General features: G+C 57.5%; 1 protein-coding gene across 3 annotated transcripts in view; it reads right to left on the bottom strand.

Annotated features, from left to right (window-relative positions):
* The window catches only part of MYT1L (myelin transcription factor 1 like), a 137,381-nt gene that overhangs the window by 10,031 nt on the left and 102,087 nt on the right, over nucleotides 1-25,263 (bottom strand). For all 3 annotated transcript variants that reach the window (XM_060168671.1, XM_060168672.1, XM_060168673.1), the window contains exons 16-18: nucleotides 18,788-18,871; nucleotides 17,202-17,423; nucleotides 1,384-1,475 (exon numbers count right to left, since the gene is read on the bottom strand). In XM_060168671.1, coding sequence (XP_060024654.1) covers nucleotides 1,384-1,475; nucleotides 17,202-17,423; nucleotides 18,788-18,871 — 398 coding nt within the window. The remainder of the gene's footprint in view (nucleotides 1-1,383; nucleotides 1,476-17,201; nucleotides 17,424-18,787; nucleotides 18,872-25,263) is intronic.

Below are 25,263 nucleotides of genomic sequence, written 5' to 3'. Positions count from 1 at the left end.
CTTCAGGTGGAAGCGTCGTGGCCCTGACTGTCTTCCTGGTAAGTGACGGGGAGCAGGATGAGGCATGTTTCCTGCTGAACCCCTCGTGCTGTCCTCAGGACCGAGAATAGTGCCCGGTGAGCCATGGAGGCCTCAGGGCCGCGGCCGGGCCCCAGGCGTCTCCAGGCTAGGAGCGCGGCAGGGCTGGTCCTTGTCTGCGTGCATCCTGGGTGGGGGGCAGCCTGGGAAGCGGACGGGGAGGGTCGGCCCCATCCGCCACCCAGTCCTGGGGCCCGAGCTACCTGCGGCGGGTCCAGGCGTCCAGCACGGGGGTGACCCGCGTTCCTCGGCACTTGGTTCCTTTGGGGAGCACGGAGCTCGGGAGGCGCCTTGCCAGGGTTCAGCACGTTCACCGTAGGCCCCGCCCTGCCCGAGCCCCGTCCCTCACAAAGTCCCCTGAGGGGCTGGGAGGGGGAGCCTCTCACAGGCCACCCTGCTGAGGGATTACAATTGCACTGGTCTCCCGATCGCTGCAAACACTGCACTAGGGACCGCTGGACCTCAGCTCCCAGGGACACACGCGGTCACGCCCCCGCGAGCCTCTGGTGGCAATACGGGCATCAGCGCATCAGCGTGTGTGTTTCTGTGAAAGACACGTCCTCATGTAATGTGTGCACTGATTCACTGACACTGGGGTCTCGGACAGCAGCCTGTCTGACGCGGGTTTCCTCCCTAAGCCGTGTCACGGCCTCCTTACGCCCAGGACACCAGACGGCACCCCTGTCCTGCTCTGGGGACCTTTTCAACAGTGGCGTCTCCAACGGGAAAACACAAAAATTCAGCAAACGCAGCTCCCCACAGACTGTGAAGAGGACCCTTATTTATGGCTGAGCCACGAGGAGAAGGCAGAAAGGACGGGCCTCGCGGGAAAGTGGCCGAGATTCAGGCTCTCCTCCCCTCCCCGGGGCCCTGAAAGCACCGCGAGCGCCGGTCTGGGGTCACAAACTGACGGAAGCGTGGACCCGGGGCCCCGAGGCCGGGCTGGGACGGGCTCCGAGGCCCGAGCCCCCCGCGTGCGCTCCGCCCGCATCTTTGAGCGCCTCCTGCGGTGGGCCAGGGAGCGTCTGGAAGGAGGGCTGCGCAGACAGACGGACGCCAGCTCCTGCCCCAGAGTGAGGGTGAGAGAGACAGCCGTGGGCTGCGTGTGGCCCGAGGGCCCCTGACTCAGCGCCCGGCGCAGAAGGCCGTGGGGAGGCCGCCTCCCCCCGCGTGGACCGGCTTTGCCCGGGCGGGAGTGACCGCTGCTCCCTCCCGAAGGGACGAGGCTATGCTGGGGCTCCGCTGGGGCCGCGAGGACGGCCGGGCTGTGGCCGTGGCCCCGACGTGCTGGGCGCACACGGTTACCGTTGCTGGCCCGCTGCCGGATGGTCAGCATCTGCTCTCCCGACAGCTTCGCCTTCTTCATGGCCGACGTGGCCCGCGGGCATCCCGACAAGCTGGGGACGAGACGGGAGGTGGAGTTAGTCGCAGGTTCCGGGGTGGGGGGGGGGGCGGCCCGGGCCTGCAGGGAAAACTGCCTCGAGCTGCAGGTCCCCATATCACCCGACTGGGTTGGTTGCCGGCAAAGGGCCACCTGCACATGGGGAACCAGAGCGGAAGGTGGGCAGGGCCGGCTGTGCCCACAGGCTGGTGTCTGTGGATGGCGGACTTCGGGGCGGACATGCAGCACAGGGCCGCAGTGTGGCCTGGGGCGAGGTCTGACCGCTGGGGCTCGGGCAGCAGGGAGATGAGCCCTCTGAGGGCCCCTGGGACTTTTAGGGAGCGCCTATCTCACTTTAACAGACTTCCTTATTGGGACTGCCCTGGTGGTCCAGTGGATAGGGCTCCTCCGTTCCACTGCAGGGGGCTCAGGTGCGATCCCTGGTCGGGGAACTAAGATCCCACACGCCGCGCTGCGCGGCCAAAAGTAAATAAAAATATAAAAAACTTCCTTATTGTGGAAAGTCTCAAACTCACAGAAGGGTTGGATTCAAAACTTAACGTCAAACGTGCAAAAGTAGAAGGGGCAGAGTGATGGGCTACCACCCAGTCTCCATCCTGACTCGCCAGGGCCCCTTCCCCACAGTTATTTGGGAGAAACCCCCAAACACAGCCTCAGCATCAGTATCTCACCTGAGGGTCTGAAACGTGTGCCAACACCCTCACCTGTCAGGGTCCACACGCCCCCATCTGCCTCCTAACCTCGTGAATGGTGGTCCGCCCGGGTCCGCGTGTGCTCTGCGCCCTGAGCTGGGACCTGGTCTGGGCAGCGTCTCTGCAGGACGCCTCCCTCCCTCTTACTTTCTTTCTGGGTCCGTGTTGAGGACGGCGATCTGAGCACCTTCCGCCGGGGCCAAGCCTGGGCCTCCACACCCCTCGCCCCTCTCCTGGCTACACCTCCAGGGGCCGCACAGGAGGACCCACTGCACTGCTGTCAGGGCCACTCTAGGCGCTTTATACGCAGGTGAAACGTGAGCCAGTGTATATTATAGTATTTTACGTATATGCAAACCACGTGTATCATTTTGTATTTCCTCTGCATTTTCAGGGCTAGACGGACCCTGTCCTCAGAGAGTGACACTTACACGGTCACTAGGCAACATCCGTGGGACATCTGCGTTTATACAGGGAGGCCTTCGGAATGTCTCTTCAGATACATTTTCTAATACTTTTTCTAATGGGGATTTTAGCAGGTGTTTTGGGGGAGGACACCTTCGTACAACAAATGTTCTTACGAGGAAGTTCTGAGGTGCTGGTTCGAGGAGATGTTTGCATCTGACAACTGTGCAGGACTCTCCCCGAGAGGCCGAGTGACTGCCGTGCCCACTGCTCTTCCCAGAACCTCACCGGGCCGTGCGCTCGCTCACGGAGCTTCTAGATTTACAGGGGAAGGGGCAGTGGGACGTCACCCCAGAGGGTGACACAGCGTCCTGTTAGTTAGGGGCCATCATCCCTGGGGCTTGTTGCTTGGAGGCAGCACGTCGCCAGGCGTGCCCAGGGGCTCCCGGATGCTTGGATTGGAAGCCGTGCACAGCGGCTGCCCACCCCGATTCTCCTACCTGAACAGAAGTGGGAGCGGGGGCTACAGGACAGAGTGAGGGCGGAAAGTAACGAGAAGGAAGCCCAGCGCGCGGAAGCCAGCGGAGTGAGGGACTCGGGTGTCTCCACGCGTCCATCCCCAGCTGGCGGGGCCCAAACCCGGATGTGCAGCAGCAGGATGGCCTGGAAACAGTTTCACACACAGACTCCTGGACCCACGTTGAGGGTCGGAACCAGATTTCAGTCTCCAGTTGCTTCTCCTAGCTTCCAGTTAACTGAACTGCCAGCCGGGAACGACAGATAACGGTGTCCTTCAGCCAGAGCTGGGAACTAAATTAGGAGACACAGACAGGCCCGCAGAAGGATGTGTTCTTTGCAAACACGCCTGCACCGTGTTCCTCCCATTCCGATCCAGTGACTGCATCCCAGCCTGGGTCAAATTTGGAAGTGTCCGGAGCAGGCCGGGCGCCGGTGCCGGGTGGCGGGTGCCAGACGAGGGCGCAGTGCCATCTAGTGGCGGCCCGAGCCAACCGCACCGGGTGCCCTGGGTCTGCGCTGGGCCAGGATCTCAGGGCAAAGGCCCCTGCCGGAGTCCTGCCAGGGAGCGACCCTGGGGGGATCTCGGTGTGGTGAGAGGAGAGTCCTGAAGCGGAGACCCAGCGGCCCTTATGGAGACGCTTCTAATTAAAACCAGGCTCCAGGCTCCAGGCAGCAAAGAGTTAACGCGTGTCTGCACCAGCGCCCACCTCTGGGGCCCCAGACGTCTGGCCCAGGCTCCACCAGGAATTCCTGGGAGGCTCCGGGCAGACACTGCCCAGGGCTTCAGAAAGGGACAGGGAGACGGAGGCCCAGCGTTTTATGAGGGCATCCCCCCGAGTGGAACTTCCTTCAGGAGAACGTCACCCCTGAAAATAGCTCAGTAAGTAGAACTTTCTGGGAGGGGGGTGGTTAGAAAGACTTGGGAGTCCACTGGGAGGAAAGTAAGAAATTCGAGAGCGCGTGGGGTGTTTGCTCTGGTGTTTGCTCACGGCCCGGAGTGGCTGGGGAACTGAGAATACAGGACCCCGACGTGAAAGGCCCCTGTGACTCAGGCTGTCCCCCACGAAGTGCGGGTGCGCTGTCATGTACCTTGTTTTTTTCACTGTTTACGATTTCACCATTGATGTTAAAATCCTCTAGTACGGACGTGATACCTCCCTGTACAGCACAGATTCCCATGCTAATGCCACCCTCTGTATCGTAGCACTGTGGACATGTCTCCAGCTGATTCCTGGTGACGGGCACTGCACTACTGTTACCCTCTGCGTCGTAACATTGGGGACTCTCGGGGGCGGGCCGTGCAGGCAGACGCGGAGCGAGGGAACCGGCATTAACACCGAGGGCGCACGTCACGCTCACCGGAGCTGCCACTTTTGAATGTGCTTCCTGAGACCACAGGGGATGTGTTGGGGGCACAGGGTGTCCTCTGACCCCCATGGAATCTCTGCCCCAGATTACTTGTCTGAACTGCTCCCATCTCAGCGCGAAGGGGTGTCCTTGTGGTTCCTTCTCAGCCCAAGATGTGGATTTGGAGTTTACCCCCAGCAACGTTCTGAGTTTCTCCAAAACATATTTGGTGTCGAGAGCATGCCCTGAGCCGTGGAGGGAGGCAAGCGTTAGGGCAGGAGCCTCTGTGCCCACCTGGGCCTTAGGACAGACGGGGTTTCCCAGTCGCAGGCGTTCATTTGCAGGGGCTGTGGGTCAGACGGGAGAGTAGCAGGCTTTGCAATCGCTTTATTTCTCCTGCTTGATCCCCCTCCATCCATGCATTCTGATGGCATCACGGGGGAATCAGGCTTTTGCGAGCACCCGGGGCCCAGCTGGCGGGTATCACAGGATCGCTGGGGTCTCCCCGCCGAGGATGGGGGGCTGAGTGGCTCCTACTCTTCTGACCCCCTTTCTTGCCTGGATTACTGCTGAGCCCGAGGGCGCTCAGCACCATTGGGGGGCAGGTGAAAGCAGGTGTGGAGTCGGACGACCTAGAGGGACGGCCCTTAGGAGGCTCTTTCCTCAGGTGTTCTTTTCCTGACAGTGTTGCGACCGACACTGCTGAATCGAGGGGGCTCCAAAGTTCATCTCTGGGGCGAGTGTCCCCCTGGTGTGGCTGAGAAGGACGTTGTTTATAACAGCGAGGCTGGTACTTCGGGCAGGGAGGCCTGGGTGCAGGGGAGGGGTGGTCCTGCAGTCCCCAGGAAGCCCCCAGGCTTCTCCTGTGGCCGTTCCTCTGCCGATGGGGCGCCTTCCCTTCACTGCGCTGGTTACTCGCGAGGTCTTTCTCAAAACTCAAAAACCCAAGATCTTCTCAAAACTCAAAACTCTCAAGCTCTCAAAAACTCAAGACTCTGGGTCCTGGACGTTTTTCTGGTTTCCTTCTTTGATCGTTTTCTTTCTTCCATTTTCTCTCGTCTCTACTTTTTCAGAAACTCCTATAGCTGTTGGTTATTAAATCACATGTATTGTTTCTCTATTTTTAAAACACTATCTTCTTTTCTCACCTCTTTGTAATTTAAGGGAGCGTTCCTCAGCTTTGTATTCTAACTTTCTATGTGGAGTTTTAAGTCTTACTTGCCTTTTTTATTTTAGAAGATCTTTCTTGTTCTCTGAATGTTTTTTGAGTTATGAATATCATAACTTATAATATCCTTTCTATCTTTTTCTGTCTGATGACAAATTACAGTTGTTTTTGTTTTAAAGTCTTCTCCTCCCAGAAATGTCTGTTTTCTCTGAGCTTTTTTTCCTTTTCTGTCTTCTTCTAAGTGTGTTTATTTTGTTTTCTGTCCCGTTACCTGGCGCATCCCTTAAATAGCTGGAAACCCTAGGCTGCTCATTCCCGTTCTCCAGACATCACACCTTTCTCTGGGACCCGCTCATTTCGGGGGTGGAACACCGCCCCGTCCGGATGGGCTCGAGTGGCCCCAGTGGCTCTGAGACAAGCTGGGGGGTGGCGGGGCCTCCACATTTCACTTACTGTTCCTGAGTCCAGCACAAGGGCCACCCCTGTGTCCAGCCGCTCCTGGGGTCCCAGGCCAGAGCTTCCCACTCCACTGGGGTGACGGGGGCTGGGCTGGACATCTAGGGGTCAGGCTGCTTCTTATGGAGACTTTGAACTAGTCCTCTGTTTTCAAGCCTTCTCTGAACCCCCCACAAGGGGCCCACTGGTCTGTGGGTTCTGTGGGATCCGCAGCCCCCTGAGCTCCCCCTTCACCCATGTCCCCCGCCACCCCTTCCTCTCCCGGAGATGCAGGTCTGAGTCATTTGTCCGTCAGCTTTGCAGCTCCCAGGACTTGGTGGATGAGATAGAATTCACTTCTCTTTTAACAATATTTTACCGTTTAAAAAACTTTCTGGGTTTATAACCTGACAGTAGTTCACTTCAGTGGAGGTTTGAGACTGAGCGGAGATGACTGTGTTCTCAGCCTGTGGCGTCTGACAGGACTTTCTGTAGAGATGCCCACCGAGGTCTGGGGTCCATGGGCACTTTGCTATAATGTGTGTGCTCTTTCCGCCCCTTTCCTGGGGGCCAGTGTGGCGGTCTCTCTCTCCTGGAGTGACGGTGGTCCTGGTGGCCAGATCCTAGGCACACCTGGTCCAGGGGACGGAAGCTTAAGTGTTGCCATGACACCCAGGGGAGCATCCTCAAAGACAGACCCGTCCTCCATCCAGCAACAGAAACAGCCTAGAGACGAAGCTTCCAGGGTGGGCGGGGTGGGAGCGGGGGGGGGGGGTCAGAGGGCAGAGCCACGGGGGATGGAGCCGGCAGCCGGGTCGGCCCTGCTGGCCCGGGCCTAGTGACGCGGGATCACACCTAGCGACCTAGTGTCCCCACCGCCCTGAGCCCCACTCATTCTCCTGCCGCGTCCTAGCAGAGGGCGGGGAACCTGCTTCTCTCTGTGTTTCTCCTTTTGCTTGTCTCTAGGAAGCCCGGGGCTCACATTCCTGTAAATCATTGCTGGGGGCTGATCGTGTCCCCAAAGGAATGCTGACACCTTAACACCCAGAACCTGTGACAGGACCTCATGGGAAATGGGGCCTTTGCAGATGCCACTGAGGCAAGATGAAGTCGTGCTGGGGTGGAGGCCTTGTCCCGTGACTGGGTCCTTACGAGAGAGACACAGAGGAAGGCCGGGGACGACGGCGCAGAGACTTCGGGTGACACCCAGGATTGCCGTCCCCTCGCACCCCTGCCCGTGTCGTGACCTCTGACTTCCGACGTCAAGAGGATAAATTCTGTTGTTTTAAGCCGCCAGTTTGTGGTGTGTGTCAGGCAGCCTAGGAAACTGATCCCATCAGACTTGTTAATTAACTTTGAACTCCTAATCCAGATGTTTCCCCATCTCCTATGATATTTCTATCAGTTTTTGGATATGTGAACATAACTGTTCTGTAAATATGAGTTTTTGCCATGAGCTCAGGCGGCATTGACGCGTTGGGGGGTGACAGATGATAACAGAGGAGACACCCCCGGCGTTAAGAGCTCAGGGTAAAGGCGCCGCAGGAGGGGGGACGCGGGGCCCGGTCCCCTGGCCAGTGGTGAGAAGTGTGGCCGGGCGTGTCCTCCCCCAGCTGGGCCCCTGGCTGCACAGGGGGACTGCTCAGGGCACGTTCTGGGAGGGGGGACCCGGCATGAGGACGGCAGAGGGGGACCCCAAGGGACACGGAGCCACGGAGCTTTGGGAGGGGAACCGGGCGCAGTGGGTCGGGGCCTGCAGGGCATCCAGGGTGGGAGCACCCAGCCCGTGTGGGTCACATTTCAGCTTGTATTAACTGAAATCAAACAATGTTAAGTGTCATGGGGACTGGACGTCAGCCGTGGGCCCGGCAGCCTCGCACGTCTGGTGATGACAGAGCCGCTGGCGGGACACGGCGGCCGGTCATGCGTTCTGTGCCTGGGGCGGCATCGACCTTCAGAGGGGCTGGCGGGAGAGCCTGGAGTGTGTCATCGGTCCTTCAGCGGAAGAGAGCCTCCTCTGGGGGCTCAGGCAGATTTTTGGAGACAGAGTCTTCTTGCAAAGGGAATTTGAGGAGAAGCGGGTGACCGTGGGCAGACGTGTTAAACTCACCTTACGTCTAAGACTCTGTAGCTCGTGCAGCAAGGACTGGAGTGGCCCCGCTGACTCTCTCAGGCATCTGAGGTCACGGGGGCATTTTCTCCCCATTTCTCTAGAGTCACGGAGGCTCATGACCTGCCAGCGACACCACCCGCGGGGCCAGTGCCCAGGGCTCTGGCCTCTTGTGCTATTTGGTTCCCAGGACGTTTCTTCCAACTCCACGCTGCTCAGGGGGACGAACAGAGGACAAAAGGTGCCGGGTCCACGCAGGCCTGGACAGAGCGCCTGGGGGGCCGGGGCAGCTCGCAGGGAGGATGCTGCCTTTAGAGGGAGGAAGACGTGATGGGCTCGGGGCCAGCGCTGCCTCCCAGCAAACCTCGGCAGGAACACACCAGCGAAGACAGTCTTAGTGTGAGCGTTTCTCAAACCGTCGTGAGGACCAGAGCACGGGGGTCACAAGATGCGTCCAGGGGAACGAGGCCAGGAAGGAGGTGGGGGGCTCGGGGGGGTCCGGCCCAGCTTCCTGGCCCTCCTGCCATCAGGACGTGGAGGGGACGCTCCCTCTGCCGGGTGTGGGCCTGGTGACTCATCCCAGCCTCATCTTTGTGCCCTCACGGCCCTGTGGCCCTAGTGTCTGGACCTCAGGGGTGCGGGGAGGCCCCCGAACGCTACCCTGCTGGCCGGGTGGGGCTGCACGGCATCCACAGGCTGGGGGCTGGGGTCAGTGCGGGGAGCCGTGGGTGGGAACCAGTGTTCCTTAGCTGATGCGTTTTTTCTTTCTTCCTCTTTATTTCACCACCGGCTTTGCTAGAAGGAGAAGCATGTGCTGCCTTAGAGCTGGAAGCAGAGAAAGGGCTTGTGAATTTCAAAGTCTCAGTGTTTTGGAGATGCCGGATCCCAGAGTCGGAAAGAAGTCAGCGCACAGGCTGTGGTTCTGGAAGAATTCATCCTGGCGAGATAAAGATTCCTAGAGAAGGGGAAGGAGAAGAGATGGAGGTGCGAAGAGAGCTGAGATGCTGCTGGTCCGGAGAGGAGACCCACGCCCGGCAAGAGACGGGGCTGCAGCAGAGACCCAGCTGCCGGGGACAGACTCCCCGCCCCCTCCCCCGAGAGCAGCCTGGCTGGGAGAAGCCCCCAGAGGCCCCACCGCCTCTGCCCTTCAGAGGCCTGGGAGGCAGATGCTGGGGGGAGGCTGGCTGGAGAGGCCTGGCGGTGCCAGGAATACCGAGGGCCAGCCACGGGGGCTGACGGCCAGACGAGACGACCTGGGAGGCCCCAGGCTGCCCACTGGCCGGGAGGGACACCCTTGGTGGATGCAGGGGGCACAGGTGCTGGAGGCCCCAGGCTAGGCTCTCGTCCCACAGTGAGGACAGGATGGAGAAAGTCACAGAAAATGGGCGGACACGTGGACTTCGGATTTCTTACAACACGATCACAGCTTAGAAACTGCTGAGTTCCTGAAAACCTACTTCAGGTTCGCTTAAGAGTTGAGGGCGATGTTGTCCTGATCGGAAATGATCGGAAGAGTCAAAAGTCCCACGTGTGTGTGTGTGTGTAACTGAGATTGAATCCCATTCTGGACCTGAAAGCTTTGAAGACTTCAGTTTCTCCATCTGTTTGTTGGAGAGAAAAATGACCTTGTGTGTTCATATTGTTAATTTTTTGTTTGTACGTTGCTTTTCCCTATAAAATTGTGACAGGCCAAGCTTCTTGGGGCAGGACTGTATTAAGAGATTTATTTCTCCACAGACCCCTGCACTGTGGCAAAGCAGCAAGCCTATGGGAGGCCGAGTTCTAAACCAGCCCTTGGGTCCCTGCGAGGTGCCCAGGCCAGGTTAGCCCCATCCTGGAGACAGAGGTGCTGGCGGTGGGGCGGCCCCTCCTATGATCAGGTGATGGGGCGGCCCCTCCCGTGGCCCGGCGATGGTGCATAAATAGCCCTGGGCGGCTGGAGGGGCCTGTGCCCCTACCGTATTGAGGGCCACGTGGCCAGCACCCGAGGGAGCCTCCGGCACTGACAGCCACCCTGGTCAGGAGCCAGCAGGAGGGTGGGGCCTCGGTCCTGGAGCCTCGAGGAGCTGAATTCTGCCAAGACCCGGATGAGCTCTGGGGTGGGCCCTGGGCTGTGGGCTGGGTGGGGACGCACCTGCAGACACTTTGGTTCCAGCTGCTGAGGCCCGAGCCGGGGCCCACGGAGGCCAGGCTGGACTCCACCCTGCAGAATCCGACGGAGCGGCCGCAGGGTGTGGCTTTGAGCCCCTGCGTTTGTGGTTCTCTAGAGAACTGGTGAGAAAATGTCCAGAAGTCTGTGGGGGAAGCAGCCTGGGCGCGTGTGCCACGGCGAGCCCAGATCCAGGTGAGGTGGATGCTTGTGTGTGTTCGTCCAGTCTTTGTTGGATGCGTCCCAGGCCCGGGAGAGACAGGCGAGTGGACGTGGATGCACTCCGGGAGGAGGAGTCTGAGAACATCGAACGAGGTGGTGCTTCCCCAGCAAAGCCCCTGCCCCAGGGCCGCCTGTGGTCTCGGGCCCAGGACGCTGGCAGCTGTGACCCCGGCTCCTAACTTTCATGGGCCCTTTGGGATTCACGGTTTGGAACAGATGCTGGATCTGAGCTCTCCCCTCCTTGGTGCTTTTCGTCAAATATTGGAATGCGGAGATTATGCAGTCGGGACGCCTGAGCTGCTTTCGGGGCCAGTCGTCGGCGCAGGGTGGTGCCCAGGGGATGGGCCGAGCTGCCTGATGTGGGGCCTTTCCCAGGGGGGCACCTGGACCAGGGACCCGGCGGGAAGCTGGGCTTTTAAGGGCAGTGGATTCAAATGCCCCGAAGGCTTTCCCATGCAGTTGTGGGACCAGTAAGGCCAGTGGTCCAAGGAGCAGCTCCAAGGAAGCGGGGGAAACGGGGGCAGTGAGGCACGTGGCCGTGATGACCGTGGTTTCTTGGTGCCGGCGGCTCATCATTGTGGCGCCCGTGAACCCTGCGTCCCTCCTCTGGGGGCTCTGGCTCCGTCAGGGCAGGAGGCCCGCAGCCCCGGGAGCCTCCCCACGGAAAGGACTAATCCCTCTGCGGGGCCTCACTGCACCCCTCCGCTTGGGGGCCCCACCCCCGCGCAGAGCAGAGGGCAGCCCGCCGCGGGGTGCAGGTTGCCACGTGCCCAGCCTCTTCCCGCATCCGAAGCAAAGCAGAGAACAGGGCTGCCCAGCGTCCCTCTGTCCTCCTGATGGGCAGCCTGGTCGGACGACTCAGGCTTGCGGAGTGAAATGGGGGCCCAGCTGGCTGAGTCCTGCAAAGGCGCCAGAGCAGCGCGAGGTCTGCTCTGCATGCAAACGTCCTCCGCCTCCGACAGCATCTACTCCTCGGGAGGGGCCGCCTCGACCCTCCACCCTCCTCACCTACTGCAGCTCACAGAGAAATCCAAAATGGAGACGTTTCCTCTCGTCGCAGAGTGAAGTATGATGTTTCCAATATGCTTTTGTCAAACAGAAGACCACCCGCGGTTCCGGGGGGCCCTGGCCATGCCTCCTGTCCCCCCGCCTCCGGCCAGGAGGCAGTAGGAGCAGGAGGCTGGGGTTCAGAGAGGGCGGGAAGGGGTGCATGACAGCCCCGGGGGCTGGACGAGAGCCCAGGAGGCAGCAGGGGCAGGGCTGGTCTGCAGCCGGCTCGCAGCTCGTGGGCTGCGACGCTGTGGAATCTGGATTTACCATCAGCGGGTCTTGAGTGAGGAACTCCGGGGCTGCTTCAGTGTCCTCCATCCCCACGTGTGTCTTGGGCGAGCATGGCCCTGGTCTCAGCCTGAGAGGGAACAGAAGGCCCACCTCCGTGCTCCTGGGCAGACAGGGACCCGTCCTCAGAGGCCAAGGGCAGTGGGCTTTCCTCCCGGCGGGATGGCTGGGCGGAACGGAGAGGTCAGCCCTCTTCACTCCCTCTCCCTGGGCTCCAGCCCACGAGACCTGGTTTCTTCAGTACCTGCCCTGCGGCAGCCCTGTGTTTGGTCTTGCAGATGCACAGACAGACAGACAGGGATACAGATAGTCCACGGACGAAGCCCCCAGACAGTCCTTGGCTGGGTCCAGCTTTCTCCTTCCTGGCAGTAGTGTTCTCATGTCTAAAATGGGAACTATGCAGGCCTCAGGGCGCTGCGGTTGCCTGTTTTACGTAGGTTTTGGTAAAAGCTATGGCTTCTCCGCATTACAGAGAGGCAGGTGCCTAAAGGCTCGCGCTCCTCCTTGGGCTCACAAGGACTACGTTCCCCAGCATCCCATGCAGCCTACATTTCCCAGCATCCCAGGTAGACTACATTTCCCAGCATCCCTTGTACTAGGTGATTCTATGGACCTGGTTCCACCTGTGGGATGTAAAGGAAGTGATCCGTGCTCCCACATCTCCCGGGTGGATCCTGCATGTTCTTTCCCTCTCTGGCTGTGGAATGAAGACCACCCTTGGAGAATGTGCTGAAGGTGGCCAAGCCCTTTTCTCCTGTTCCCTCTTCCAGTTCTGTCATGTGGGCAAGAGGTAAACTTCCACTCTTTGGAGCCGGTTTGGGTGTATCTGTTAAGGCAGGTAGCCTATCCAGCTCATATTTACATTAAACAGGATGGTTGGTTGCAAAAAACCCTCATAGTAAGTACACAATACGGTGACTCGTTTTTATCACAATTCTCTTGGAAAGTGTCAAGCACAATAAACATCCTAAAAAAGCCTATCTACTCATTTATAAGAACCGTAGAGGAACTGAAAATAAACAAACCACGTCATGTGGTTCAGGTGGAAGAGGTTTAAGGGGGTCTGGGAGGGAATTAAAAAAAATATATTTTGGTCAAGCTCAGTGAGAGATGACCTGTTTCTAAAATTATTTATTTATTTGTTAGGGTTAGAATTGTGGCTTTAATTTTGGAGAATCTTCCTAATCTACATAAAGTGGTAAGATTGGGGTGATAGCACAGTATGACCAGCACACCCGCACACAGAGAAGCGGTTCCACAGGTAGACCCCCTGCCCACGCCCTCCCTCCTGCCCAGCCCCTCCCTCCAGCCTGCCTCCCTCCTGCATCACCGGCCCCATAGTGCACACAGTCCTGACACCCGCACCCAGGCTTAGGGGGTCTTCCCAGCCAGCTGAGCCATTGCCCCCCAAGCCAGCTGAGACCCTGGAAGAGCATCCTCTCTCCTGCCCTTGCTCCTGACACCTCTAACCCTGATCCTGGAATCCCGAGTCCCTGTACCCTTTCAGGCACCTCATCGTGCCTCTGATGGGATCCCAGTGCCTCAGTCTGCCTCTCAAGATCTGGCCCCGTCAAGTCCCCATGACTGCTCTGTGCCTTTAAGTCCCCATGACCGCTCTGTGCCTTTAAGTCCCCATGACTGCTCTGTGCCTTTAAGTCCCCATGACTGCTCTGTGCCTTTAAGTCCCCATGACTGCTCTGTGCCTTTAATTCTTTTCACCCGTTGGTTTCATTCCTTCAGGCAAATCTCGTATCCAGATTCACCCCTCCTAGAAAACCCTCCCTTGCTCCCCGAGCCCCTACGAGCTACTCCCAGGTGTTGTCTCCCATCCCATCCGCTGTTTTTGACGCAGCCAGTCCTAACCATAGAGTAAGCCAATCCCTAGTCCTTTAGAGCAGCTCTGCCCGGGAAACAGGGACCGGGAGGAGGTCCTCCCACCCATCCTTACACGGAAGAAATGAGTGGAAATGAGTTTGCAGCCAACAGGGACTGTGGGAGCTCAGGGCACGTGTCACCTGTCAATGTCCTTTTCCCAGAATATCCATGTGGTCACCTCCCAAAGAGGAAAGCGGGGCGAGTGGGCTTCCTGGGACCCGGAAGCCAGGGCGGGTGCTCCCCCTTCATCCACGCACCTTAGGAAGTGATCCTTTATCATCTTGCTGGGTGGTCACAACTTGGAGGGAAAAGAGCAATAAAACAGGAACTTCTGTTTCCTTCTACTCTTTTTCTGATTCTAAAAGCTGCTTTGCTTTCATGGCACATGGGTTGTACAAGGAGCCCTGCATCTCAGGGTACCAACCATGTCTTTCTGGGAGGCCCCTCCTCACTGAGGCCTTAAAGGTCTGGGGAACCAGACAGCCGACGGGCCCCGGGCCTCTGGGGGAAGAGGCGTATGGAAACCCTACCAAGCCTGTGTTTGTGCCCAAGCCATGTTCCTGCCCAGGATTTCGGTTCTTACACCTCCAGGGAACAACGTTTCATCTACACAATAAAATAAATGAAAACCTGTTCAACAGTTGAAAACTGCAGGCTGACGTGCGACAGGACACGATTCAGCCTTAAAAGCCGGGTGATTCTGACACAGGCCACAATGTGCAGGGACCCCAGGACGCTATGCTGCGCGAGATAAGCGATCACGGGCCAGACACCATGTGATTCCACTTAGGTGAGGACCAGAGAGTCAGATCCGCTGGAGAGTGGGTGCCAGGGGCCGGGGCGGGGGCTGGGAGTGCGTGTCTAGCGGGGGCAGGGTTTTCCTGGGAAGGCGAAGGGCTCCAGAGGCGACAGTAGCAGTGGCTGCGCAGCAGTGAGACTGTGCTTACGGCCCCTGAACTGGACACTTAAAAATGGGTGAGACGGTAAATTTTGTGTTATGTGCTTCTCAGCACAATTTACAAAATGCAGGCCAGCTCTCGCAGGGTCCTGATCGTCTCTAACCACTCCACCCCACGCCCGCGCCCTGCCAGACAGACTCACACGCGGAGGGAGGGCGCCCGCCTATCACCCGACACCCCTGGTTCCCAACCCTTTCCACGCAGCATCTACATAACCTTCGTCCTCAGAGGTGACAGGTAGCAGGTCAGACTGTTCTGATTAAGCTTCACAGTGAAATAAAGTATCAAAGTCTCTGCGCGGCTCTGCCCACCACAAGCAGGGCCCCCACGGAGCTGCTTCTGAGATGCTCTGAGGGTCCACCCCCAGCTCCATCTCACGGTGGAGCCACGGTGCCCTGGACCAGAGGCTCGGCTCCCAGCGTAGGCTGGGCAGACCAGGCTGGTTGCTTGTTCCCTGGACTCGGGGAGCTCCTCCCGGGACCCTCCGTGGGGCTCTGGGTGAGCTGTCTGCAGACCCCAGGGCGCGTCACGGGGGATGCTAGGTGAGAGACATTCTGCCCAAGTCACAGGAGTCACCGGCTGTGCCTGTCTTCACTAGACCTGTCCAGAGATTCCCTCCATCTGCTCAAGGCAAAGGCACCTTTGAATCAACACCCCCCTCCTGGCCAAAGGCCCTGGGGAGATGTGTCTCTTGGCGGAAAAGAAACAGGGAAGGCCAGGAACCAGGAGAGCCTGGGCGTGTTTACGAGATCACCTCCGTCCTGGCACCTGGGTATGAATCTGGAGGGTGGTCAGGTGTGTGGGGTGAGCCCAGCAGCATGTGGGGAGGGGTGAGCCCCGAGGGTCCTGCCTGGTGGTAGCGACTCGGAGTCTGGGGCCCTCGAGTCGTCCTCCCTGCGAGCCCTGAGGACGCGCTGAGTAACCAGCCTGCGAAGGCGAGTAGGATCTGCTGGGTGGCTCTGAACAAAGGGTTATTCTTCCGACTCTAAGGCAACTATCCTACCAAAGGTTTGGAAACGAGCAAACGCCACACAGGTAGCAGTTACGCCTACGCCCCCCTCTTCTGCTGTCGTTTCTGGAAACTGAGTGCTTACATTTAATCAGAGAAGTGGAGCTTGTCTTCATTTGTGTCAGATTAGCCAGCCACGTATACCCTCATTCACAGGTCATGTGGGCAGGGTTCTTAAATTTTTAAAAAATTTATTGATTGCCCAGAACTTACGGAAGGAGAGGCAGTTTTTGGAGGGCATGTTGGCATCTTTGCTTCTAGGACGGTGCCCTGGAGACACTCTGGAACAGGGATGTACAGCAGAAGGGAGTTCTCGGCCGGGTAACATCCCGTCTAGAGGGGAGACTGGGGGCCGCAGGCCGAGCCCTCCCTCTGGAAAGAAGGGGGCCGCTCTGAGCAGGAGTGAGATGTTCGCCGATCAAGGACATGCCTGCTACCAGCTGGGACCGGGGCTGTTCTGGTGAAAGGCCAGCCCTCGTTCCATGCAGACGCCCAGGAAACACTGTGATCTATTTCTATCAAAAAGAAGAAGCCGGTGTGCCATGGGGGTCAGGGGTCTCTGTGCCCCTGGGCACGTTAAGCCGGGCTGCGTGCCTCTTTGCTCAAGGGTGCTTTCTGAAGGGGGACGCGGGGACTTCCCACCTTGGGGAGAGTCAGGGAAAGACACTCGTGTCTCTCTTTAGGTCCCTTCGTCCCGTCTGAGTCTCTACCTGAGCAGGAATTTCTTTTACAATAAAACCACTTCCCCAAACCGTTAAGGCGCATCGTCACGCATCGTTCCGCTTGGCTCATTGCGTGTTCCATGCAGTGCTGCAGATGGAGGCAAGGCGCACGGGGCTTGTGGTCGGAGAGGCCGGGGGAGCCCCGTGGCTTTATGTCGTATGTGTGATGCTGTGTCCCCCCACCTGGATCCTGGGAAGCTGGGGCACGCCTGTGATTTGCCCACGTCAGTCATTCCTCCTGACTTCTACAGGGAGCCACTTGCTTCAACAGAGCAAGCCTCTTCTTCTAAGGCAACGTAATCGCATATATAGATATTTCACCATTAAGCAAATAACAATCAATGGTGATGATCGGCCCTTCTGTAGGTTTCCTGATGTATCTGATGAGGCCTTTGTAACCAGGTGCCACCCACTTTCCTCGAGTGGGACCTGCCTGCAATATTCAGCCAAAACGAATAACTAAATCCACAGATACTCCTGTGAGTGTGTGTGCGCGCGTGTAAAATGACAGCCTATTTCTTTCTGCGGATACTGATCGAGGACATTTGGAAACCTCTACGTACATGCGGACGTGGTAGGACGAGTCTGTGCTTTTCAAAATAAATTTGTTTGTTTCTTCCTTTCCCGAGCCTCAGAATGTCATGAGTTGGTAGCATAGTGTTCGGGGTCTCCTCTCTCAGCCTGAGGGGTGGGCGTGGCACCATCGCGGGCCAAGCGGCGCCCCCGGCCTCCCCGCCGCCCGCGGCACAGAGCCTGGGCGGGTGCACTCACCTGCGGTGCGTGAGGAAGCTGCCACTGACGTGCCCGGAGCCGTCACAGCCCGGCGTGGGGCAGGACATGCCCTCCGTCTTCACGGACTTCCAGGAGAACTGGGAGCCATTGAGGTACCCGTCCTTCTGCCTCTTGGCCGCCAAGGGGCACCCGGACGCACTTCGGTGGGAGGCGTACTTGCCGGTGATGTGGCCCTGGCCATCGCACCCGGGCACGGGGCACCTGGGGGACAGAGGGGCAAGCTTGGCTGTCTCGCCACCCTACGCCTGGTGGCCCCCCAGCAAGGTCAAGTTAACCTGACACGAGAGACAAACCAGCATCCTCTACTGCAGCAGAAGGAAAGAAAAAGAAAAGTCACGAAAAGACACCACCTAGCGGAGCCGTGAAGTAGTTCACCCTCCTGGAAACTGGTCCAGGCCGGGTGGGAAGAAGGTTTACCTGGAACAACAGAAAGTCCAGGCTTAGTGAGGGATGCAGATGCCGTGGGTGAAAAGGAAGAACCAGTTTGTTGGAGCAAGTGAGATGCGGGCATCTGTTCGAGAGGCGAGTCACAGCTTTTATGGTGGAGATGTGCAAAGTCAATGGGAAACTGCAGGATTATTTTTAAGATTGTCGTATAAACCTGTGTTCTTCTCAGGAGCTAGAGAATATTCATTTGTTTGGCTATGTTTTCTGAGATCACAGGATACCCTTCCAGCTAGATAGGTTTTTGAGCAGCAGAGGTGGTATTTAGTTAAGTTTCCTGGCATAGCTTTGGCACGAGGTACCCCAGGAGCACTTTTTTTTTTTTTAATAAACAGGAAAATCATTGGTTGGAGCTAAGGTTCAGCAACAGGGTAATTAAATCGTGCTTCTGAAACTTCTCTATTGCAGGTTATGGCAAAGGGCTGAGGACTCACAGCCAAACCGCAAACACATTTTAATTTTAATCAAAACTTTTCTCTAAAAAAAAAAACTTTTCTCTAAAGACACTGAATGAATGAGATTAAAATTTCAGGGAGATGGCAACAGGTTTATCTCACAGACTTTTGAGACCCAGGCTCACAGGGCAGCAGTTCGGGGCAAATGCTTGTGGGGAGGGGTAGGGGGCTAGCCTTCTACCCACCGTGCTCTCCATCCCGCCTTAGTGAGAAGCAGAGTACAGACAGCTAAGCGACCTTCCTAAGCTGGAAGTCAGCCAAATGTTCTCTTTAGCTGCTGTAGTTAATAACCTCCTGTACTCTCACGGATCTGCCTTTCCCAGTAAATTACACTCCTTTTCCCATCCAAGGTAGAGGGGACTTTCTTATGCTTAGGTTACTCAGAGCGTCGGATGGATGGGTGTTTGGTTATCACCTCACCTGTCATTTAGAGGATGCTTTTGGTCAGTTAGCAGGTGTGCATGGTCTGGTTTCAATGCTGTGACCTCGCACTTGACCGACCTCTCCAAGCCTGGCCTCCCCGCCAGCCCCCAGCTTCCACTGACCCGCCCCCCGGCCCCCAGCTTCCCCTGACCCCGCCCCCCGGCCCCATGACCCCGCCCCACGGCCCCCAGCTTCCCCTGACCCCGCCCCCCGGCCCCCCGACCGGCTCCCCGGCCCACACACCTGATGGGCTCCTGGTCTTCCTTGTCCTCTTTGCTCTGTGCTATCCTGATGCCGCTCTTCTTGGCTCTCGGGCAACCTGAAAGGCTAAGGAAGAAGCGAGACTTCAGGAAGTGCCTAAGCTGTTCACCCCGCAAGCCCCTTTCACTGTCGATGGGGCTTTGACGCAGTTTCCTCCAGCAGTTGGTGCTTCTTGGCATGAAAACGATATCCTGGGGGCAGCTACTCTGTGCTCCCCCTAGGCCTTCAGACACTGTCAGGCCCCCGCGAGGGCGCCCAGAGCCTGGGTGGGAGAAGCTGGTGTCAGGAGTCGCCAGGAGAGGCCGGGCTGACTTGCCAGAGGGGGACGAGCCTTCTGCACAGAAGAGGCCACAGGGAAGAAGAAACACACGCCTCCCCATTCCTTTCTGGTGGCGTTCCTGTGGCCGGATTCCAGAGCCCTTCGTCTTGGGAGGGGGCGTGTCCTGGGCATCCGTCCCCATTTACCTGAATACGGCTGGCTTCCCGTGGCATCTGCAGAAGATGCAGCGCAAGTTGACCAAGCTTATTCTATTTAATGTTGGATTTTTGGAAATAGCGGCTCACGTTGTCTAAAGGAACTAAAGGAATGTCTATATATGAGTTTTTTTCTGTTCAGCAACAGCTAACTGTAGGCTATTAGGCTATTAGATGTGAGATTATATAGAATAAGCGGGAATTTTTGCAGAGAACTGGAGAAGCAGGCACTGGACCGTTTCTGGAGCCCCCGGGGAAGTGTGGAGGCAGAGGCCCCAGGGCTGAGCCAGGGCGGGATGTACCGTCCACTGGATCGTCCTGACCTCAGTACATGCTTTTCTGCCGGGTCTGGCTTCTGTCTGAGCACGCTGGCCCTCAGGCAAGGGCCCGGCTGTCTTGGGGGGCACCCCCATCACCCCATCATCCCATCACGGCCGTCTCCTTGGTTCTGTTCCACGTTTATGCAGGCGCTGGCTCCTCTCTGTAAAGTTGCAGCTCCGGAGCCCCCTGCCCCTCACGTCCCCATTTTCAAGCGCTCCGACTCCCCTGGCATGCGGCCTCCTTCCCTCCGCCGCTTCACCTGTCACCCTCTACAAGACAGCAAAAGAGACAGGGTGCGTGCGCCTTCATTCACTCTCTCCCGCTCCCTCCATCTCTCTCCTCCTTTTTTGGATAAAAATTTAGACAGTGGGGGCTGTGTTTTCACGCCTCTGGCCCCCCCCGGGGTCTTCTGTGAGAACTGCTCTTATCCTGGTGGGTCACGGTGGCCCGCGGGAACCGGGACGCCGCCTTCGCCCTGCAGGACCGGCTGCAGCTCCTGCCGCCCTGCTGGGGCCCGCGTCCGGCCTCGGCTCTGCGGCTCCGCGGCTCCGCGATCTGCAAACTCCGTGGTCCGCTTGGCTTGCTCTGCCTGTGCTGAGCCGGTCCCCCCGCCAGGCCCTCCTCTGTCCTCATGCTGCCACGGCTCCTTGGTCTCCAGGTACCAGGCGGCGATGACTCCCAGCTGCCCCTCTGCAAACCGTGCTGCCCGCGGGGACTGGGACACCTTCGCTGCTGCTGCTGCCGGAAAACTCACCGTCCTCCCTGGCTGAGCCCACACCACTCCCGTCTGCTCCTGTCAGGGGCCAGAGGCTGGGTCACCCGTGGCCGTTCCCGGGTTTTCTCTCCCATGAGTCCTGTGGCTCTTCCGTCCTGAATGCCTTCCGAGTCGATGTCACTCCTGCCTGTAGGATGGGGTGTCAGAGCCGCAGGGCTCAGCTGCACGCGCGTGTGGTCTGCTTAGCCTTTGCCCGCTTCCGACTCACCTCAGGATGTACCCACACCCCTGCACGCAGCACCCAAGGCTCCTGGTTTGGGCGCCGCCAGCCCTGCTGTCCCTGCCCCACGCGGTCCTCTTGGAGACTTCCGGCACGTCCCGGTCCCGGCCAAGCCATCCTCGGGCCTCGCATCCCTCCCCGTCTGCTTGGCCTCAGCCTGGACGGTCTTCCTCCAGGCAGTCTTCTCTGCCCACCTGCCATCCTGACAGCAGCCCTGGGGCTCTCACGGCCCTCGGTCCCCGTGGTGTTTCTCACTCCATCCTGGTGACTGTCCATTCGCTCGTCCACACGAGTGTCAGTTCCCTGTGTGTTTATTCTCCCTTCTTCCTCTGATTCCCAGGCCAATGCCTTGCACAGAGTAGGTCATAGTTAGATATTTGTCGTGAGTTAATCAGTGAATGACGAAGAGGGGTGGGTGGGACTCGCGGATCCTGCCTGGGAGCCCGTCTTTCCTGCCTGTCCCCACACGGGGACCTTAGTGGTGAAGGGAAGCCACAGGCCAGGACGCTGGCCAGGGAGCCTGGCTCTGTCCTGCCCCCGCCTCCTTCACTCTGAACTTGGGAGAGAGGTGAGGCTCTGCGTCCTCGCCGACACGGGGCTGGGAGTGAAAATAAACTGGAACAGACCAAAACAGAGCAAATAGCGCAGCAGGGAACTTCGTCTGGACCCGACCCTGACTCCGAGGAAACCCTGGCTCTGACACGGGCTGGCCTGGAATCCCGGCATCCTTGTCTAGGTGAGGGAGTCCACAGCCAGCTCTCGCAGGCCGGTCTGGGGTCACTGTCACCTCTGAGCGTGGGTCCCGTGCGCTGGCCCCTCACACGCCCTTAGGAGAAGAGCCACGCTCGGAGAGTGAGATGATACGCGCACGTGTTCTTGGCACGTGGCGAGTGCCCAGTACAGCTCGTCTTTCGCTGTCAGAGAACATTCTACGCCACTGCTCTACGAGAGGGGAGGGGTCCCGGGGGAGTCAGATTCGTGCCGCATCACCACTTGTGAAAAGCCTGGGCGCCACCTCTGCCTCGGAGCACCTGCTCCAGGCCGTGGGACCTGCTGCTACTTGCAGGTGGGAGGATGGCGTCGGAGGAGGCCTGGGGAGGCCACGGGGAGGATCTGGCCAAGAGGTTGCTGCAGAAACAAGCCAGCCTGGAGAAGGGTCAGGAGAAGAGAAAAGAGGCCTGGGAATAGGACCTTTGAGGGAGAGAGCTGAAGCAATGGATTTTTCTATCGTGGTCTGAAGACAAAAAGACCAAGACACAGCCTGAGCCCCTCCGTGTGCGATGCTGAGCGAGGTTTCTCCCCTCAGGACAGAGAAAGCTTCTGATGATGGGGATTTTTTGATAGAACATCAGAGATGGTCAACAATATTGATTAAAATGGACTTAAAAAAGCTTCAGAGGAGGGCTTCCCTGGTGGCGCAGTGGTTGAGAGTCCGCCTGCTGATGCAGGGGACACGGGTTCGTGCCCCGGTCCGGGAAGATCCCACATGCCACGGAGCGGCTGGGCCCGTGAGCCATGGCCGCTGAGCCTGTGCGTCCGGAGCCTGTGCTCCGCAACGGGAGAGGCCACAACAGTGAGAGGCCCGCGTACCGCAAAAAAAAAAAAAAAAAGCTTCAGAGGTGACGTTGAGACAGAAAACACATCACGATTACAACCCAAACAAGAGCACGGCAAAGCAGACGCCACCTGGGGTCAGGGGTGACCCTCCTTTCCCTGTGTGAACTTCGCAGGCTGTCCCAGGTGCAGAGGTCCATCCACGACCAGAGGTGTGACACTGGCAGTGGCCACTAGGCTGAGTTCTGTCTCCGACACATAATCGCTCAGAGCCTGTTTCCTCCAGTGCAGAGAGAAATGAAATCACCTGCTGCTCAGGGTGGCTCTGAGGCTGGCGGGGCTGAGTAGACTTTCCTAGTTCCCGGGACAGTGCCTGGGACACACAGTCCTTCATGGCAGCTACAGCAGGGAGAAGCGACCTCCTGTAATGTAGACAGCGTCTGCATGTGTGCATTCGGCCTGGGGGCCGGGGGCGGGGGAGTCCCAGCCACAGTTGCTCAGGGGCACCTGAGGGTCCTCGTGCTGTGACTGCTCTTCCCCCTGGAGCCCGAGGACAGGCGTGCACACCCCTTTTCGTTGCGCTTCGCAGACCTTGCATTTTTCACCAGCTGAGGGTTGTGGCCACTCCGAGTCAAGCAAGTTCTTTTGGCTCCGTTTTTCCAACAGCACTTGCTCACTTTGTGTCTCTGTGTCACATTTCAATGGTTCTCGCACTTTTCAAGCTTTTCTATTATTGTTATATCTGTTATGGTGACCTGTGATCAATGATCTTTGATGTTACTATTACAAAAAGACTACAGCTTGCTGAAGGCTCAGATGATAGCTAGCATTTTTTTAGCAGTACAGCATTTTAAAAACTAAGGTAATTACGTCATTTTAGACATAATGCTATTGTGCACTTAATAGACCACAGTGTAGTGTAAACATAACTTTTATATGTGGTGGGAAACCAAAGACGTGCGTGACCCGCTTTATCGCGGCCTTCGCCGTATTGCCGCGAGTGGCCTGGAACCGAGCCTGCGGTGTCTCTGAGGTGTCTGTGGCTGCCTGGTAGCCTGGCACAACCCAGCAGAAGGCTGAGGAATCGGTCCCTGAGAGGAGTTTCCCTGTGGTTTGCATGTAGGTAACATCGCCTCATGTTCCTGGGAATGGATCGAGTAAGAGTAACCCCGAAAGGCGTGTATCTATGTGTACTTACGACCTTCAAGGGTCGTCGGGCCTGGGGGGCTGCTTCTGTCTTTCCGCAGCATCCAGTGTGCACAGGACTGTTACCCTGGCCCCACTTCTGCTCCGCCAGCAGCTCAGGCCCACTCTAACTTCTACGCATGGAAGGTGTCCTCGGATAAACGATACTGAGGAATGTGCTCTGCTTTTAATAGGCCCCCCCTGTAGGGCTGGATGTAGCCCTGAAACGTGCCGAAAGCCACATCAAATTGACTTTCCAGATGTACAGAGCAAGCCTGGTGCTATTTAGTCCAGGCACAGAGTAGAGCTTAAATCCAAGCTTAAGTTACGTTTCATTCACAAGTTTACGCTATACGGACATACCCACCATTCTAAAGTATACGTTAAATGCATGCGTGTGTTCAAATTATGAATAAATTTACATGATGTCAAAGCAAAAAAAAGTAGTAAAATAGACATTTGGATATGAAATGACCAGTAAATGTTCACTTTTAGTTTGCAGGCATTATTCAGTGCTGGGAATTCTGGCCTTGTGAGGACTGAGGTAAATTCTAAGATAAATTAACATAAAGAGTAGCATAGAGTGTGCTTGACTTAGAAACTTAACTAGAGCTTTATTTTATTTTATTTCATTTTCTCTGAACCGGTGATCCTACGCTGGGGATCCCTTTTGGAATGTATTCACCCTTGTTCTACGTTCACAATACAGCAGCTGGCTCTGGGCCGCCGGGTAGAACCAGCAAGACAACCTGGCAAGGCTCCTCTCGACCCTGTGGTGCATGGCAGTGGCCCTGGGAACATTCGGACATGTCTGCAGACACCTAGTTGTCACGAATGGGGATGACGGTGCCACCGGCATCTAGTGGGTGGAGCCAGGGATGCTCCCCAACATCTTCCAACGCATGGGGCGGCCCCCAGAGCAAAGAACGATCTCATCCCGAGTGCCCACACTGCCCAGGTGGACAGCCCTGGTCTAGAGAATGAGGCGTTCTTATCAAGTCAGTGTGAAGAATCCACCCATAAATTGAGGACATCAGTTCTCCTTGTTGGTCATCATAATTCCTACTTTTCCCAGACCTGAGCCGTAGAAACGATGCTCCCAAACGGCTGGAAAGTGAACACAGAAGCCTGTGGCCTTAAGGAGGAAACGGCCCACCCTGCCAGCTCCGTCTCTAAGCCACACTGAGCCAGCCAGCCCGGGAGCGCCCCCTGCTCTGAACGCCAGGATCTGGTCAATTGGGTGGCCACACGGTGTGGACCCCCCGTGACCCACACAGTCCACTCTGCTTGTGGACGGTGCACGGGCTGTGGGGTGACCCACACCAACTGTCCTGACTCCCTCCCTCCCTCTCTCCTCCCCCCTCCTTTCTCTTTTCTCTTCATTTTTGTTGCTGTTTTTGTTGGGGAAGCATTTAAAGCTGAAGGGCTCGTCCTCATTCCGACTGCCCACTTTATAATCTGATTTTAGAGGGTGGCGAGGCGACAGCTATGTTGTAACATGGTTTGCTTATTTGTTAGACGCAGCTCCCCTTCCTGCATTGGAGACTTCGGGTTACGAGGGTCTCCGTTCAGCAAGGCTCTTGTCCTGACCTTGGCTTGTCGACCCTGACTGAACACGACAAGGAATTCTTGCTCCTGCCCACGGGGTCTAGACCCACCTTTGTGCAGGTGTTGTACCAACAGGCTCTTTCAATCCACTTCTAACATAGGGCCTGGTGTAAGACAGACGTTTGTAAACTATTCAGCGACCGTGGGCCTCTTGCTGCCTCATACGACTGACTCTTCACGCTGTACTTAGACGCTCCCTGCTCTCTGGGACCGGCGGGGCCTGGGATTTGTAAGGTCAAGCCTTTCTGTGTGTTCAGCTCTGCTGATCCCTGCTTATAATAACCGTACAGCTTTGGGGCTCAAATCTCAATATTTAAGAGA

The sequence above is a fragment of the Lagenorhynchus albirostris genome, chromosome 13 (genome assembly GCF_949774975.1).
Source record: "Lagenorhynchus albirostris chromosome 13, mLagAlb1.1, whole genome shotgun sequence".
NCBI lineage: Eukaryota > Metazoa > Chordata > Mammalia > Artiodactyla > Delphinidae > Lagenorhynchus > Lagenorhynchus albirostris.
The sequence above is the reverse complement of the archived record's forward strand: the minus strand, read 5'-3'. Positions and strand labels throughout refer to the sequence as shown.